The following is a 19,055-nucleotide window of genomic DNA, read 5'->3' as shown; positions in this document are numbered from 1 at the left end:
AAACCCAAAGAAGAAAGGTTATAAAATGCAACTATGAAAATAACATGTGACTATCACCTGCTTTGTGATTCAAACAGTTCCATCCTTAATGTGACTAACATACAAAGTCTAAGTGGCAGGTCTCAACTAGTTGGACGACAAAAGTAACAGTAACATTCATCCCTCAGGAATGGTTAACAAAGAAAACAGTCCGTTTCATTATTTCTTGCTTAAAAAAAAACACACCATCACTTCTTCTCGATGAATACAAAACTACTCCACATACCAAGTGTCAAAATGCCAGCGCTTAGCTCATTTCCGGCAATATGAGCGCCTTTGACTGATTTGAATACTGTTGTGTTCAGTGCGGGACAAAAACAGCCTACTGGTTTAACAATCTATCAAGATGGCGAGCAAAGCAACAAGTGTGCACAGCACTTGTTATTAACAGCTGTGTCAGCAAGTGCAGCATTTGTGCCGTCCAGTGCCGGCCGCCCATTACACTGTGCAAGAGTTTAGCAGCTGTGCAGCCTTTAGAAAGCATGCGGGAGACATCCTGTTTTTAAAGCTGGATTTGCTGGGGTGTATAGACCTGACCTGTTTCCAACACACCACTTTAAAACAGTAGAGAGAGAATCATGCTGGATGAGCTTATTTGGATGAACTAAAATGTTTATATGAAACATATAATAAGCTTATGAATATTAAAAGAGTTGCCAGATTTCCCCCCCAAGTTAACGCAACAGTTTACAAAAGAAATCACTCACCACAAACCTATATAGCCTTTAGAAAGGTGTTTCTAATCCTGTGTGCAAACAAATGAGGATGAGGTCAAACATTAAACCCAACACACATTCTTTGCAATCTTATCTACTGTAGCATGGATTCCAAAGTTCTTAGTGTCCCAGTTTAGAAAATATGGTACTAAACCCTACGACACAGTCAAAGTGAGAATACTTCAACAAAAATTAAAAAGTAAATAATGGGGCCAGTGGGAGGAATTTCCTCGCACAGAATTGCTAAGCATATTTTCCATTTCACTTTGGTTTGGCTTCTTATAAAACTGGAAACTCCCATGCATCATAGCATAGCATAGTCATAAAAGACGGCAGAATTGGCAAGAATAAGAATGAACTAAAATGTTAAAATGACTAAGTTTAATTCGAAGTTACAATTACATAGCTGATTCTGTACATGTTTCTCAAATTGAGTAAAGCAAAAAAGATGAAACGAATAGAATGAAGCATTTCTCTTAAAAATTAGTCCACTCTACCATGAGCACTACACTGGAAATGCAAGAATGAAATAATCCCACATTTTAGAAACATAACTGTAAGTCAATGACAATCTGGTCAATGCATTAAGCCTAAATGGTAAAAGGGATACAAAATGCATCACTCTGTCAACAAACAATCCTGACGTTTTTCAAGCTTTTTTTCTGAGCACAAGACGTGTTTATGTGAAAATAAGTTATGCCTATGAAAACTGTTACTTTCAGTATTATAGCCCAAAACTTTTGCATAAAATGTTCCATGGACTCATTTACAAGTTTATCATTGGATGTCAGTGATATCATAACTATGGCACGGTTTAAGGTCCGTTTCACCACATAGCTACTTACAGTTAGTATGCTACTACCTCCTCAGCAAAACTGTGATTTGCTACAGTAGATGCCTGGACAATTCTGATACACTGTAGTACAAAATGTCTTTAACAAACTGATGGACCTGTTGTCGGGGAGCCAACCAACAGGTTTTTGACTTTCTCAAAAGAAACAAGCTGAAGACAACAAAGATATAAAACCTATACTGTCAAAGGAAAAAAATAGAGACTCTTTAATCAGGAATGCTTTATCATGTTAAGCCACAGTCCGAGGTGTGTGACAAGTGTATGCCACAATACACAGAAAACTATAAGCAGGCCAAACCCATTATGTTTTTAAAGAGAAGGGTCAACTCAAAACAAAAATAAATGTTAACTATAAATCAAAATATTACGAATATTTGTTGGAGACATCCGATTTTCTCCAATATTAAGTTCATTTGTCCTAAACAGTCAGTGCCAAACGGTGTCATTAAGACTTGTAGTTAGATGTCAACCAAGTTAACCCCTCATACAGTCCGTCACCGGTGGTCGCACAGGAGGGCTGCACGTACCAATTCCTATCTCTGATGCGGGTCAGTCCCAGTTTTTCCTGGATTTCGTGCGGCTTCATGGCGTCCGGTAGATCTTGCTTGTTGGCGAAAATCAAAATGATGGCATCCCGCATCTCGCGGTCGTTGATGATGCGGTGGAGTTCTTGCCTGGCCTCGTCTATGCGATCTCTATCCGCACAATCCACCACGAAAATTAACCCTTGAGTGCCCGTGTAGTAATGTCGCCAGAGGGGACGGATCTTATCCTGTCCACCGACGTCCCACACGTTGAACTTGACGTTTTTATAAGTGACCGTCTCCACGTTGAAACCGACGGTGGGTATGGTGGTCACGGACTGGCCGAGCTTCAACTTATAAAGGATGGTGGTCTTCCCTGCGGCATCCAATCCGAGCATCAATATTCTCATCTCTTTGTTACCAAATATCTTTGACAGCATCTTCCCCATCTTGTAAACTGTTCATAAATACTTAACACCTTCCCAAAAAAAGTATGATACTGTTTGTTTAAGAGACAGTACAGTCTTGGTTTGTTTTCCTTCAAGATTTCTTTCTGGGAATGTCAAGTTTAGAAGGGATCAGGATGACAGGGGGTGTATAACGTCAGTATATTGGAATGAAGTTACTGTGATCAGTGATGAAACAGGCCGTCAAGGTAGAAAAAATACTGGAATATTGATTAAACGACAATACTGAAAACTTTCAGTACTACACATGCGATGCAGAAGGTCAAAGATCGTTTTGTTAAGCTTTTGCTCCAGCTGCGGGGTGGTACCAGTTTGACAAAAAGCACCGCACTCAGCAATAATCCAAGGGAAACGAGAAAAGCAGCGTTTAAACCTATATCTCAGTGCTTTTCCGGTGTGATTTGAAGTGCTGCGAGGCCTCTTTAAGAAATTGCGGTGTTTCAAGACTTCCTTCTGGCGTGTGAATGTCCGTCTCTGGGGCTTTTCTACGTCCTTCCCCCAAATTGTAACTGGATAGCAGCTGAAGACGTTCAGAGCCTCGACTGTGAAGCATTAAATTGGCCGGCTGGTAACGTTACGTCTGTCATCCAGGTTGCCCGAAGCTGAGGCGCATCGATTTCAACCGTCCCGTCCCGAATTCGAATTGTGCCTCACGTGCCCCTGAGAGACAAGAGAAGCTCAGAGGGAGTGCCAGTAAAGAGCAACTTAGCCAGCTAGCTTAGCCGGCCGAACAGCGATTAAAAATTCGTTAACAGATTCTTTTCGCACACATTTTCGACAGGATATATAAAATATAATGATTAAAAAGTTCTTCTTATTCATTTTAGACAATAAATTTGTTTCGGTTACCTGCAAAGGCCCACCATTCTCTAGCTGTGTCAACCCCGGTGCTCACTTCTACAATCAGCCGACTTACAACCGCCGAGTTCAGTGTGAAACTGGCTACGTCAACAATAACCAGCGGAAATGGCTGTTGCAGCCCCAATTTCACAATAAAGGTTCTTATCAAACGTCAAAACTGTTAAGCTTGTTGTAGTTACTGTATATAAAAACTACAGTCTGCAATAAAAATAACTTTTATTGAATGCCGAACATTAATTTGTGTTAAAAGTTATATTTAACGAATTACAGATAATGGTTACCACTAGTGCTCCTCATGAATGGGTCAGAAATTGTGTGGTAATTATGGAAATAAAATGCTAACATACTATACCGTTTATAAATAAGTAATAATTTTATTTTTTTATAGAGAATTTTTATTTTATTTTGTGCACTACCAAATTGCAAAGGCAAAATAAATAAGAATGGGAAATACAATTTAAAGCATAACAATACAATGTTTCTCAATGTCCATATGCAATGCTGCTAATTTGCTACATCATCTGAGGACTTTTGGATTGACATAGTTTCATTGTTCCTCTCACACGCACGATCTTCTGATCTTCTGACGCAAATACCGCCTAAGAAAAACCGGAAAAGGTGTGGGTAAGACTCTATAAAGCCGTGGTGTGGCTATTTTGTGCCATTGGCTTAAATGCATATTGCTAGAATCCCACAAGTTACACTTTTGATCATTAAAAATGTCCCAAGTTCATAAAACAGTACATTGCTTTAACTATTATAATATAACTGTTATTGGATTTAATGGCAATAATAGCAATTAATAGCTGTTTAGTAGTGTTTAGTAATAACTATTATAAACTTTTCCTGTAGATTCACAAAATTACCTCTTACAAAAGCTAACGTGTATGTACACAGTTCAATTTTCAGTGAGAACATTGTGCACGTAATTATGCCATCTAGCGGTCCTAATCCTCATCTTCAGCAGGTTTTCTGTTGGTACATGAATCATTATTTTTCATTATAACGACGTTCCGTTGCGTTTACCAATAGTTGTAAGAGTCTCTTTGATCACATTACGGTTTATAGTTGTCCACAAAAAGACAGCCAGTTTGGTAATGTAACAATAATTAAATTTGACTAATTAAGATGCAAGACTGTGATATTTATTTTACAAGACAGGTATAAACCAGGTAAATGGCGACATCTATTGGTAGAAAAAGATTACAACATTAAATCAGGCCTATGCTTCCATACTTCAGCTCCCATATCTCACATATTTCAAAGTTAACAATGCTTTTTATTATATTCAGAGCATTTTAGCATTTTGTTAAGTCAACAACCAATTGAACATATTCGTATTGTGTACTTGTTTACAAGTAAAAACGAAAACCAAAGTGTACTGATGTGCATACAGTAGCTATCTGGGAGCTAAACAAAACCACACATTTGTATCCTAATACTCAATTTGTAACAGACAAAAGCTTTTCTACGCTCTTTTAAAATGAAAAATATATATATATTTTTTCATTTTGAAAAGTTTTTTTTTGTCAGGAACATCAACATACATGAAATTGTTTGTGTTTAAAGTTAAAGGGATAGTTCACCCAAGAATGAGAATCCTGTCGTCATTTGCTTATTTTCATGTTGTTCTAAACCTGTATGAATTTCTTTTTTTTATGAACACATGGTAACCACATAGCTGACTTTGACCATTGACTTCCATAGTAGGAAAACAAATATTATGGTATTGTACTGTGATAAATGATGAAGAAGATAATTTGATAAATGATGGTAAGCACCATAGGGTAAGCACACAGACAGTACCCACTGAATTCCATCGTATTTGTTTTTCCTACTATGGAAGTCGATGGTTACAATCAGCTGGGTGCTTACCATAGGAGGCTAACATTGTCGTACGCCCCATTTAAGAAGACAGCTTTAGGCAGGCAATTCATTATCAAGCCCAACTTTAAGTTAGTACATGTTAATTTCAAGTTTAAAATATGGTTTAATTTACCAAGTAGTGTCTATAAACAGCTTTTCACAGGCAAACAGTAAGCTACCTGAAAGCTTTAAACACTAAACAAATACCTCCTTGGAAGAAAATTAAACATGAAAATTGAATAACTAGAAATATGTAAAAATGTAATAACATAATACAGTCGCCCTGTTAGTTCAAAAACTATTTTGCATTCATTATACACCGCGCCTCCTCATTGGTCAAACACTTTTACATCATGTCTTTGACAAATGAGAGTAAACTAGAGAAGAGGGTGTGAGTAAATGTTATTTTCATTCCCATGGTCTATGAGGCATCCTGCACGAACATGATGATAAAACCTTTACTAAGATGGCTTTGAATATTTTGGTAAGAAAAAACGCTAATGTTGATTTTATTTTAAAGCATTATCGATTATCAATACTTTTTGTCACAATAAAATACAATAATATAATATAATATAATATAATATAACATAATATAATATAATATAATATAAAAGTATAATGGCATACCTGTGTCGTATGTTTCCAACCACGTGTGTGAAAGTGTTTAAAATAAATGCGCTGTCTCTTTAAGAAACACACATGCTATTCGCGGTGGTACTAGGTTAGCTTAAACAGTCAGATATGGCGGAATGGAAGCGCACTACATCGGCTCCGTCTTCAACAAGCATGACCTCGCTGGCTCGAGCCCTGTCTCAGACCAGGTTAAATCAACTTGACCAGAACGATCTATTTCAGTCGCAGACGTCTCTCAGCCGGGGCCAGGGACGCAGGAGAAGGAGGTCGAGCGGTACCAGTGTCGATTCTCTGGACATTAGCCCCAGTGCCGAGGCGAGGGTTCTGGTCATAAACACCGGCGGAACCATCGGAATGATGTACCACAATAACGGTAAACACCTGACTGCACGAACGATCAGATGTAACAGATGATTACCATTCCAGACATTATGCACACAGCATTGCAGGATTATAGAGTTATGTGATTATAGAGTTAAATGCTCACACATAAAGATTTGCCCCCCAAAATATTTTGGGAGTCAAGCCACAATTAAATGTTGATTTTCACTGCCACAAATCTCAAAAAAGGAGACATCTAACGTTTTAAACCAATGTGCTCCCCTGAAGTTCGTAGGCTACAGTTTCGTAGCAGAAGTATGGTTGCAATGTTTGCTTGAAATTGCTCTTGTGATATCTTTATTAAAAGCCATAGCTGTCACGTGTGGCTTGTATATGGGGCACTGTAGGAATCCATGCCTCTAGAAAGATGTTGGTTGTAAGATACTGGATGCAGGTTTATTCTCCAAAAATGTCATTGTGGTCCTAATCAGTAAACTTTATTAAATTTGCATGCCCTCACCACAAACACATAGATATTCACCTGGTGGAATATGCAGCTGAGCTACACACGTGATTTGATTATATAACACAATGAAGAGTAAGCATCAAGAGGAGTTTGGTTACATAATTTAAAAAGAATTGAAAGTCTGTACGGTAGATCATGCTTTAAGCCTTATTAACATTTTAAGTATGGATTTGTCTTTCCAACCACTAAGCTTTAGTATCAGCGTCTGCACAATAATACTACTTTTCAAAGCATAGGACCTCAAATTCAGTTTTGAATTTCATCCAAAATGAGAAAGAGATCAATATTCGAAATTATGCAATATTAAAGATAGCATCTTTTATAGAATTAGGGTCGAATGCAAAACACAAAAGTTGACTCATAATTTACAGGTACGCATTTGGCAGACGCCTTTATGCAAATAATTTCCAGGTAGCTTATAAACTTCATGATTTTGCTGTTGCACGCTCTGTCAGTTTGGCTGAAACACAGAGTTCAAGAAGAAGCGTGCTTGTGACAACAGAAATACAGACGTTTTTCCCTGAAACAAATAAGTTTGGATGTTTTCACTGTAACCTCTGCATATCAGAAACTTCCAGTTTTAGACTCAAGATCAAGGACATTGTTTTTCAACACACTATTTTTGCTTAGCAGCTGATCCGGCTCAGTAAACACATGAACAGTGGTAGTCGTATGGTGGGCGTGCTGTTTTTGTAATGTGACACTGCATGACGTAATATCGCATTTACCTTTCAAACACAAAGAAAAGGATTCTAAGAAATATCAAGTGTTTCACTGACAACACAGTTTGACAATTTGAACTTTGTTGTTCTAAAAAACTTAACGTAGAAGTTCTGTCTGTTAGTGTGAATTGCAGTACTGTGAGCTGATGCAATGTCTTGCAGTCTGCCCTTCAAGCTGTTTGAGTGTTTTGAAAGTCAATACCTTTGTTTGAATAAATTAAACTAGGAAACTTGCCATCACATAGAGTTAACTTTTAACTTTAGTCTTAAGGCTTTTTCAAGTAGTCCCTTTTTATATATTTTGAAGTGGTTCATTTTTATTAACTAACAAATTGAGACTGTGGTTATATTAGTTTTTGCTACTTTACTAATTTTTTTAAATATTTTGTTTTTGACTTTAACACTTGTCATAAAAATTGCACAAACCATGAAAGCCAAACAAAGATTTCAGTATTTACTGTGAAAAAATCATTTGTAGCAATTTTTACACACTGCAACAAAACGTGATTTAGATTAAATGAGTCATGTGATGTGTGAGGAAGATAAAAATCAAGGTCAAAGTTATATATAATTTGGGACCAAAATATCTACATTGTAGGTAAAGTAAGTAAGTGTGACAACATTATTCAATTGTTTTAATTTATAAAATGCTCGGCAGTGAAATTAGATTTAGCAAGACAAAAATTGAAACCTGAAATAGACGCAAACAGTGCTATTTGTTGGTTCAACTAAATGATTTGGGATAAACACACAAGTCTCCTGTGATGTTTGTATACTCCTGCAAACAAACTAAACTAGTAAGAGGGTAAAAAAATCATATAGAAGTCCATAAATTATTTACATTTATGTTGTTTCCAGTTATTGTTACATCATATTTTGTGTCTGTTTTTGTTTTATAATAAAGAGGACAGATTGTTACTGTGAATTATACAGGTCCAGTGAAACATAAAAAGACTAACTATATCAACCAGAAGTTAGTCAAATTTTAGTTCACCCAGAAATGAAAATTACCCCATGATTTATGTGAAGCCATCCTCGGTGTATGATTATCTTTATTCAGATGAACACAATCGGGGTTATATTAGAAAATGTCCTGGGTTTTCCAAGCATTAAATGTTAATGAATGGTGGTTTTGATTTATAGCCCAAAAAGTCTATCCTTCACTGTAAAAAAAATTGCTGTAATTATGCACCTGGTTGCCAGTAACTTACTGTAGAAGATAAAGCCTGAAAATGTTTCATGTTCATTTACTGTTGCCAGTAAATAACATAAATGTAAAATCTACAGTAAGTTACTGACAGCTAGTTCCCAGTAATACTGTAATTTCTACAGAATTTTTTACAGTGTTCCTATGCAATTTTGTAAAATATAAATAATATAAATTTAAAAAATATAAAAACTTTACAAATAAAACGACTAGCTTCTGGTAACGACCGACATGCGTTCATGGATTTCTTTTTGTGAAGGATGGATAGACTTTGTTGGGCTTTAAGTCTGAAGCAGCATTAACTACCCTTGGAACAGTCAGGACATTTTCCAATATAACTCTTACTGTGTTCGTCTGAAAAAATATAATCATACATCAAGGATGTATTGAGGGTGAGTAAATTTACATTGTAAATTTGATTAAAGATCAGTTCTTGGGAAAACGTGACTGCAGAAATGATAAAAATCTATATTTGTATCTATAAAGTTTACTGCTGCTCTGGAATTACCTTGATTTTTATGTTTATAACTGGTGTGCTGCAGCATTTGCTATCAGCCGCATCTTTGTTTATAATATTCTTATCAGCTTTTTTTATCTTATCTGCAGGGTTGTGTCCAGAACCAAACGCACTAGTCAAAACTTTACGCAAGCTTCCCATTCTGCACGATGAGCAGTACGCACAACAGACCAGACTGTACGACTACTATGATCCTCCAGAGATCACGCTGGTGCTGCCGTAAGTTCCCACACAAATAGTTTTGTCATTATTTACTCACCCAGATGTCAAACCACTTATATCTTGTGTTTTATTAAAAAGGTTTTTATAAAAATGATATTTTAAAGTGTGTTCAAAAAGCATTATTAAATAACTCAACAAGATGTTCCAAGTGTTGTAAAAAAAATAGGAACAGGTTTGATGAAAAACAAACTATCGATGTAAGTGTTAAACTCACTAATTTTAAGTAATTTATTTTAATGATTATATTCCATCACATATATTTTTGTGACCGACTTTATTCAAAAATGTTTTTTCCTTTCATTGCAGCTCTTTTTAATGATTTTAAGTGCTTCTGTCATGTAACCTGTGGAGGGTGCTGTTTCCTAATATTTTGAGATGTCAAAATTTACTGATAGCGAAACTGTGTGTGTGTTGTTTTGACAGGAAGCCCACTCATGCTGCTGATCATCTTTTTCATGGGTCCTGTAGTACTGGTAGCATAATGTTTGCCCTTGTGGGATGAGACATAAAAAGTTTATATGTACTTGTATGTTGCATGATTTGTGCAGTATTTTGCGTAGTAGTGTTTACTCTTCTGGGTGGAGCTGTGAGAATAGCAGAGAGAGAGTATGATGGATAGTATTTCACGAGTTCGCATTAACATGGGAATGAGAGAAAGCGTATTTGGTGTGCTGTCTAAGAAATTTTAGCCCGAACCCAGAGTACCCCCCCTTTAACTGGGAGAAATGAAACACGATGAGATAAAGTGCAACCAAATGATATAAAAGTGTTTGCAAGATCTAAACTGTTCACACTGAGTTTAATGCTGCATTTTGCTATCTTCTATTTACCATTATCAAAATATTATATTACAGATATTCACAGCGTGATATCGGGAATTTGTCATGAATTTGGACTTTGTGCAAGTAAAAGCTTTTGAAGTTACACACTGGCTTTAAAAAAATCTGCTGAAATCTATTTGCATGATGCTGTTGTCAGGCTGCTTTTTAGCTGAAAACTGAAGGCTTATTTGCTTAGCCCTTTTTGCCTATTTGTTTGATCTTTGCATTTATTAATCTCAATGGGCCAGTTAGGTTGTTATTCACTGTATCCAGTCTCTTTGGGGTGGAAAATTGGGAATTTGGGAGTGGACAGCTTTTGAAACTCTTTCATCATACAAGGTCTGTGGTGCGTGAAGTGCATTCTTGGGCGATGATGTAATGGTTGTCGCATAATATTATTATAGTTTACTTTAAATACTATGGCATCTATCTGGTAGTTTTTCATGTGTGAATGTTTTACTCCTCCTCACTCCCACCTTCTTACCTCTCAGATCGTCTTTATTTTGATAATAATGTTTCATTTGTATTTTTTCTGTATTGTTTATCATTTATATTATTTTCGGCCCGGAACATAAGACATGGTATTATAGTTTAATTGTAAATGCAGTCAACTGCCACAATTTGTGTATAATTAAATTGAAATATTTTGACATTATAACTACAGTGAGGAAAATAAGTATTTGGGCACCCTGCTGTTTTGCAGGTTCTCCCACTTGGAGGTCGCGGAGGGGTCTGAAGTTGTCATCGTGGGTGCATGTCCACTGTGAGAGACATAATCTAAAAAAAATGCAGAAATCACAGTTTTTTAAAACTATTTATTTGTATGATACAGCTGCAAATAAGTATTTGAACACCTGTCTATCAGCTAGAATTCTGACCCTCAAAGACCTGTTAGTCTGCCTTTAAAATGTCCACCTCCACTTCATTTATTATCCTAAATTAGATGCACCTGTTAGCTGCATAAAGACACCTGTCCACCCCATACAATCAGTAAGAATCTAACTACTAACATGGCCAAGACCAAAGAGCTGTCCAAAGACACTAGAGACAAAATTGTACACCTCCACAAGGCTGGAAAGGGCCATGGGGAAATTGCCAAGCAGCTTGGTGAAAAAAGGTCCACTATTGGAGCAATCATTAGAAAACGGAAGAAGCTAAACATGACTGTCAATCTCCCTCGGACTGGGGCTCCATGCAAGATCTCACCTCGTGGGGTCTCAATGATCCTAAGAAAGTTGAGAAATCAGCCCAGAACTACACGAGAGGAGCTGGCCAATGACCTGAAAAGAGCTGGGACCACCGTTTCCAAGGGTACTGTTGGTAATACACTAAGAACTCATGGTTTGAAATCATGCATGGCACGGAAGGTTCCCCTGCTTAAACCAGCACATGTCCATGCCCGTCTTAAGTTTGCCAGTGACCATTGGGATGATCCAGAGGAGTCATGGGAGAAAGTCATGTGGTCAGATGAGACCAAAATTGAACTTTTTGGTCATAATTCCACTAAACGTGTTTGGAGGAAGAAGAATGATGAGTACCATCCCAAGAACACCATCCTTACTGTGAAACATGGGGGTGGTAGCATCATGCTTTGGGGGTGTTTTTCTGCACATGGGACAGGGCGACTGCACTGTATTAAGGAGAGGATGACCAGGGCCATGTATTGTGAGATTTTGGGGAACAACCTCCTTCCCTCAGTTAGAGATTTGGAGATGGGTCGAGGCTGGGTCTTCCAACATAGCACACAGTCAGGATAACCAAGGAGTGGCTCTGTAAGAAGCATATGAAGGTTCTGGTGTGGCCTGGCCAGTCTCCAGACCCAAACCCAATAGAGAATCTTTGGAGGCAGCTCAAACTCCATCTTTCTCAGCGACAGGCCAAAAACCTGACTGATCTAAAGAAGATCGGTGTGGAGGAGTGGGCCAAAATCCTTCCTACAATGTGTGCAAACCTGGTGAAAAACTACAGGAAACATTTGACCTCTTGCAAACAAAGGCTACTGTACCAAATATTATTAACATTGATTTTCTCAGATGTTCAAATACTTGTTTGCAGCTGTATCATACAAATAGATAGTTGGAGGTCATGCATTTTGATTTCTGGATTTTTTTTTATTATGTCTCTCACAGTGGACATGCACCTACGATGACAATTTCAGACCCTTCCATGATTTCTAAGTGGGAGAACTTGGAAAATAGCAGGGTGTTCGGATATTTATTTTCCTCACTGTATATCGAACATCTACCTCACTTTCTGTTTTGTGCTATATTATTTTTATTGCCGTTATTTGTAAATCATTTGTTTTCCAATTGTGATTTGGATTTACACCAGCAACCAGTTAACCTGTCATAAAGTGTGTTCACACATAAAGGCTTTAAAGTGTTTAAGTAATATTTCAATGTTTTTTAAGCCTTAAAAAGAAAATATTCTTGATATTATATTAAAGCTTATAAACGGTCACACCAGATGACTGACAAGTGCCCTAGACTACCGATTAAATGACTAATCAAAGATAATAACTCTTGTAAAAGACGTCAAACAAGTCAAAACAACACCCGTCCGCTGTCTGTCTCTTTCTGCTCTATTGTAAGCTTTGTCTTCCCCTGTACCTGTTTATCACATTCTGTTATACACTCATAGCAACATTGTTTGGTAAATAATACTTTGAAATATAAGTCGGTGCTATTTTTGAAGGTAAGGCTAATCTGAACAGTTGGGCTGCTTGTTCATCGCAGTGGAGGTTTGAGGTGTGTGTGTGTGTGTGTGTGTGTGTGTGTGTGTGTATATGTGTTTCTGCTTCATCCCCTGCTGTTCTATTGATCTATCGAAAAAGGCTTGGGCTGCACCCTCCTCCATGTCTTTATTTGTTAGTAGGATGTCATAAGGGTTGGGAGGATTCCTTTTTAAAAACGGAGAGATTAAAGCAATCTTTTCAACAAGCCATAAGCAGCCACATGACTCTATTAGCTCATCTGTGCTTCTAACAAGGGTAACAGCACTTGTGGGGCCACATGAATATTTATGCGGTTTTAGGATAAGCCACCCGTTTTTAATTAGGACATGGAGGTCATTCTAATCTGCCCACTTTCTGCTCTTAAATGGAGAAAATCCCAACAGAGTTCCCTCTCATCATGACAGTAACCCCCACCGACACCGCGAGCCGCCCCCTAAGCGATGAGCAAAGTCTAAGGTCTGCTTCTTCGCAACATTTGCTCATCCCTCCTCCCCTTGATACACAAAATCACACAAATATACAAGGACCTGCTTTTTAGAGAGCTATAATCTTCCTGTCTGCACTTTTTGCCTTTCACAATATGGGACACCCCGCTGCTCAGGCAGACGAGCCCCTTAAATCGACTTTGCTCTTACCCCCCGCCCCTTGCTGCTTTTTCTGAGAAAACCTGAACTTGCGCCAGCTCTTACTGTCTGTGAATAATCTGTCTATTTGAGTGAAATCTGGGCTTTTTGTTTGTTTTCACTGGTTTAACTTAACTAATTTGTGTTTGGCTATAAATAATTTTCACCTATTTAAATGAGATGTGTTGCTTGACTGATGGAGCTTCTTACTGTTTCAGTTTATTTTTAATTCTGTATGGTTCTCATTTCAGCTTTTTTTCATTTTCCTCTTTTTTTTTATTGTAGACTGTCCAAACAGAACAAAAGGATTGTGTATACGGTTTTAGAGTACTGTCCTCTGCTGGACTCCTGCAATATGACCACAGATGACTGGGCCTGTATTGGTAAAGACATAGAGGTGCATCACTTTTAACAAATTGAATGCGCACAGTTTATTTCTGACATCAACTCTTAAGTAAAGAATCTAGAATGATATTAAGCACATTTTGTGACCGTTAAGATCAAGACAGTATGCTTATTTTGTTTAAGAATGCTTATAAGATGTGTGTACAATCATGACATTTATGGAAAAGCACAACATCTAAGGCCCTGTTTACACCTGGTATTAAGATGCGTTTTGGTCGATCATCTAACAAGTAATACAGATGTAAACGGTGTGTGAAACGTTTTGAGCTTGTCCACTTTCAACCACATTCAGAGGTAGTCGAACCTTCGACCGGATTGCTTTTGTGGTGTAGATGTGGTTGAACAGCCACAAAAGAGTGTCTAAACTCCGCCTAGTGATCTAATGTGCAATGTACAATGTTTTTACATCGGACCTGTTGTGTTCGGCATGGTCTTATAGGGCTGTCACAATGATTAAAGAATCGTTTCATCGCGATTAATTGTCATCATCGCAATGATTTCACGTTCTTTAAACCATCATTGTTAAATCGAAAGCTGCTGCTCTCTGCCTTTTTCATTCCGGTTTCATTGCTCATTTTATGAATTGCTCTGGAATATCTGAGAAAGCTCTTATACATGCACAGAACACCGTGTGGCATGTTTACTAAAACATAAGTGATACTCTCATAATAGTAAGCGTCAACTTAAACCCGGCATTTCTCCCGCTCGTGTTTTGAAGTGATAGGTTATCCAAATTGCATTACATTAACTACAGTAACAGATTCGGTAACTAGAAAAAACGCAACTATGCAGCAGAGATGGTCTGTTACAAACATCTATAAGCAAGGTAATCACACAAACGTACAGAATCATTGTGTCGCTGTTTATTTCCTATCAATTAAGTATGAAATTAACAGCATGTACATAAAAATATATATTAATAAGTATATACACTCAAATTGATGGTCAGGGCCAAACGGAATCTGCGCCCGCAGATTTCCGCGGAGAACTCATGGAATTCCGCAGATTTTATGCCCGTGATTGACAAACTTACAGTTTGAGTTAAGCAGATCTTGTCTCTCGTCTATATGACGTGACAGTCAGCACTCAGCACCTCATCATTTCAAATCCGTTTACAAGACGAATGCTCTTTTAATATAAAGTTTACATTGGGTTGTAAAAATGCTGAAATGCGTGCTTAATTCATAATGAGAACGTATTAACACAAACTTTTTTTATTCTGCTATATAACACTATAAACATTAATATGTCATTTTATATACAAACTATCATTCTATCTTGACATGCACATTATCTGGTTCATGTTGGTCCAGTTTAATTCAGAGAACTCATTGGTTTGGTGTATTCATTTAAGCCTTAAAAAGTAATTATTTTAGATGAAATTAAATTAGATGTAATATTTATAGCTTTAATTCTCTAATATCTTCTAAACACATTTAAAAACATTCCGCAGATTTTGCTTCAAGCACTCTTTTTCTTCCTTCTTGGACAACCAAACAATCACAGCCTTCAAAAGATTGTGTCACACGTAGCAACAGGGTAACCCCGCCTCCTCACTAAGATAAAAGTTTTTGTCTTTTCCTTACTCAGAGTTGCTCTCAGATCCGTCCCGAATAGCTCTTAAGCTAAGACTCCTACCTAAAAGTTTTTAAGCTAAATAAGGAGTTTTCTGAGAGGACTCTTAGAATCTTTATGAATACGGGCCCAGGTGTGAACGAATATGCGTCTTCCTTGATCAACTAAAACGCATCCTAATATCAGATGTAAATGTGCTTTATGATGCTCACATCATAAAAACAAAACAATCCACTAATCGTTTGAGGATCTGAAATCAATGCTGAAGACTTTATTTCTATCATGTTCACAGAAACACTATGAGAAATACGATGGCTTTGTTATTCTGCATGGTACAGACACCATGGCTTACACAGCCTCTGCTTTGTCCTTTATGTGTGAGAACCTGGGAAAGCCTGTTATCCTCACTGGCTCACAGGTAACACACCTTAACCATATTACAATTATCTATTACATTTTTTTACATCATGGCTTAAATGTCATATCAAGCAAGCTTTTTACTGTTAGTGTTATTCTTGGAAAAAAAGTTGGTTGTTGAAAGGGTTTGTGTAATCAATGAAGTAAATAATGTTCACTCTGTTGGTTTAATGTTTTATTTTAATAATAGAAATTAATGAATTATAATAACTAACATTTTTATGATGGATGTATGGTTATATATTAAGATTAAAAGGCTAGGTCTTGACGCTGTGCGTACATGCATATTAACTTAATGTTAAATGTGCATTAACTTAGTTATTAAATCTGTGGTTAACTTTTAACACCTGTGCATCAAATTCTTTCTTTCTTTTTCTTTTCTACAAAACAACCAGGTGCCTATTTATGAGATGAGAAATGATGGGAGAGACAACCTCTTGGGGGCGCTGTTGATAGCTGGACAGTTTGTCATCCCTGAGGTGAAACTGCCTTTCATTCTTACTGTCAGATGCATATGACCATTACACATGCAGTGTGTTGAATACAGTCAGTATTAGTTATTTTAAGACGTGTATTTCAGGGCAAATGTTAACATGGTATTGTTTTCACATCCCTTTACTCCGTATTCATTAAATCTAAAATCAGTTATAGAATATGAAATAAAATGTATGCATGAAAATTTATATATTTTATTTCTGCCATTTCTGATCTTTAAATCTGTGCAAAAAAGAATGACGTAAACACAAAGTACACCTGTACACCACCTGCCAAACAAGTCACTACATGTTTTGATGGCACCATGATAAGGTGTTTTAATGAGGGTTGACAGAACTGAAATTACTATAGCTTATAGGAAAATACTGTCTGGTATAATAAAGAGACATAAAATTGCGCTGTTCAAATTTTTCAGAGTATAACAAATAATCCCTTTCTGTCATTTTCTTCACAGGTGTGCCTTTATTTTCATCATAAGCTGTACAGGGGTAACCGTGTCACCAAAGTGGATGCTGGAAGCTTTAATGCGTTCAGCTCACCAAATCTGCCACCATTAGCCAATGCTGAAGTTGACATCAAAAGTAATTCCAGTTTATCATAAAGGTTTATGTACATTAAAAGTCTATAGAGTGTATGCATTGACGTCACTTTTCCACGTGACCACGCCGGAACTCGCCCTGTTAAGTGGCAAACGTTCAACAAAATGGCTGGTTTTCATAGCGGCTGCCAGGAAAACTGACTATTGTCAGATTAAATTGAATTTTTTGGGACTTGATAGCAGAGGTGGACAATACTTAGGTACATTAGTTACATTTTTCAAGCATCTGTGCTTTATTAGGATGTTTGTATTGGGAAAAATTTTACTTCACTACATTCTAAAGCATAGAATCATACTGTGTATTCTTTTTTTATTGCATATTAACATTTATTTAATATCTACTTACATTAAAATTGTGTACTTTTACTTGATTAAAAGTACGTTAATGCACTTTAATATTAAATGTAAAACAAACACGTGTATTTATGAAATGTAATAGAGTAAAAATTATGATAATATGCTTTGGAATGTTTGTTTTCCACAGAAGAACACGAATTAAATACAAATACGTGAAAAATAAATTTTAGTAGAAAGTAAAACCTCTGCTTGATAGTGACCCTAGCAAGTTATCAACCCACCTGTGGTCTGTGGACGTTGGCATGAACGATCTATTTATTTCTTCTTTCAGTGTTTTTTGGCAGTCTGTAAAACGATAGCTCAGAATTCTTGTTAATCTGTTAGTACAGTCTATCGCACAACAGCTTTTTCTCATTTAGACGCGTTTTCCCTGATTTTACACTGTACTCAAATGGTGCCGCTCTGTCTTTTGCCACTCAGTGGGCGTAACCGCAGGCACTTTCGCCAAAGGTGACGTCACGTGCATACCCTCTATAAATTTGGAATTGATGCTTGAAAATGTTAATAAACATGTTGAGCAACTTTTAGCCATTATTCCCATATTTGGATTGTTTCTAACTATAAATATAATTGGTAGTTAAAATATTATTTTAGGATAAAAGCGTATAAATGTATAATGAAAAGCTATATTTTACCCTATTTTAGATTGATATTAGAAGTTTCTTTCAGCTGAATTACATTTTTAAAAGTAAAATATTAAATTAATCTTTAAAAAAAGCTGCGTAACTATATCCAAATAAACCGTAAAGCATATCCTATTCTTGAAATGTAATGTTGGTACTAAAGCCATTGTAGTATTCTCTTTATGTGTAATAACAAGCATTTTGCTGCATTTTCTATTGTTTCAGTTAACTGGGATACTGTATGGCGAGCCAACACAACCTCTAAATTCACCGTCAACACGCAGATGAACCGCAATGTGGGTCTCCTGCGTCTTTTCCCGGGAATCACTGCTGCAACTGTAAGGCTGTGTGGTAATGTCTTAAAAATTTTTATTTGGTTCATTTAACCAAAGTAAAGAAATTCCTAACCTCTTTTGTGGTACACAAAATTAGCAGAACATGTTTGGTGTTCTTTCCACTGCTACCATCATCCAAAATTAAAATTATTTGCTATCAAATCTCACTGATATCTGAAATCAAACCTGGTGTAATTTGTGTATAAGCACCACTTTTGAATTTTTCAGAGCGATGATGTATTGGAGCATTTTCAGTGAATCGACTGAAATTTAAACAAGCAAAAAAAAATCCCATGGTTGAGTCAAATATAAACATTTTAGGGTTAATTTAACCCAGTGGTTGGGTGTGTCCCTTTTTGACACATCCATGTATTTTTCTATATAAAAAATAAAACACATATGGGTTTAGAACAACAGTAGAGATGAGTAAATGACTAAGTTTCGAAATTTGAGTAAACTACAGCGTTAATTCAAATGCAGGATTTCACTTTGTTTCTACTATAAGCCAAATTACAATATGTGCAAACTGTAGTTTCTTGGTTGTCCACCAGTGCTTAGTGTTGCTTTCTAGCTGCTGTTATTTGGTCTGTATATA

The 19,055-nt window shown here is 36.7% G+C and overlaps 2 protein-coding genes across 8 annotated transcripts in view; one reads left to right on the top strand and one right to left on the bottom strand.

Annotated features, from left to right (window-relative positions):
* Nucleotides 1-1,121: 1,121 nt before the first annotated feature.
* Nucleotides 1,122-3,604, bottom strand: LOC129417595 (ADP-ribosylation factor 6). The gene is made up of 2 exons (XM_055172410.2): nucleotides 3,449-3,604; nucleotides 1,122-3,259 (listed from the first exon to the last, which is right to left on the bottom strand). Exon 2 carries the CDS (start codon nucleotides 2,579-2,581, stop codon nucleotides 2,054-2,056), a length of 528 nt encoding a protein of 175 aa, XP_055028385.1. The 5' UTR covers nucleotides 2,582-3,259; nucleotides 3,449-3,604; the 3' UTR covers nucleotides 1,122-2,053.
* A 2,067-nt stretch (nucleotides 3,605-5,671) lies between these two features.
* Nucleotides 5,672-19,055, top strand: part of LOC141365304 (60 kDa lysophospholipase-like) — a 34,519-nt gene continuing 21,135 nt past the window's right edge. For 3 of the 7 annotated variants that reach the window (XM_073869502.1, XM_073869501.1, XM_073869499.1), the window contains exons 1-8: nucleotides 6,034-6,335; nucleotides 9,345-9,474; nucleotides 9,901-9,936; nucleotides 13,941-14,052; nucleotides 15,928-16,053; nucleotides 16,448-16,531; nucleotides 17,002-17,128; nucleotides 18,351-18,463. In XM_073869502.1, coding sequence (XP_073725603.1) covers nucleotides 6,071-6,335; nucleotides 9,345-9,474; nucleotides 9,901-9,936; nucleotides 13,941-14,052; nucleotides 15,928-16,053; nucleotides 16,448-16,531; nucleotides 17,002-17,128; nucleotides 18,351-18,463 — 993 coding nt within the window. In that variant the 5' untranslated portion in view covers nucleotides 6,034-6,070. Of the gene's footprint in view, nucleotides 5,811-6,032; nucleotides 6,336-9,344; nucleotides 9,475-9,900; nucleotides 9,937-13,940; nucleotides 14,053-15,927; nucleotides 16,054-16,447; nucleotides 16,532-17,001; nucleotides 17,129-18,350; nucleotides 18,464-19,055 lie in introns of those variants that run through there. The other 4 variants (XM_073869503.1, XM_073869498.1, XM_073869500.1 and 1 more) reach the window with 4 other exon arrangements.

This window comes from Misgurnus anguillicaudatus, chromosome 7 (assembly GCF_027580225.2).
Source record: "Misgurnus anguillicaudatus chromosome 7, ASM2758022v2, whole genome shotgun sequence".
Lineage (NCBI taxonomy): Eukaryota > Metazoa > Chordata > Actinopteri > Cypriniformes > Cobitidae > Misgurnus > Misgurnus anguillicaudatus.
Note: the sequence above shows the minus strand (reverse complement) of the source record. Positions and strands in the feature narration are given on the sequence as shown.

Excerpts from the sequence above, each read along its gene's own strand:
- LOC129417595 (XM_055172410.2), bottom strand. The coding sequence starts at position 2,581 with ATGGGGAAGATGCTGTCAAAGATATTTGGTAACAAAGAGATGAGAATA.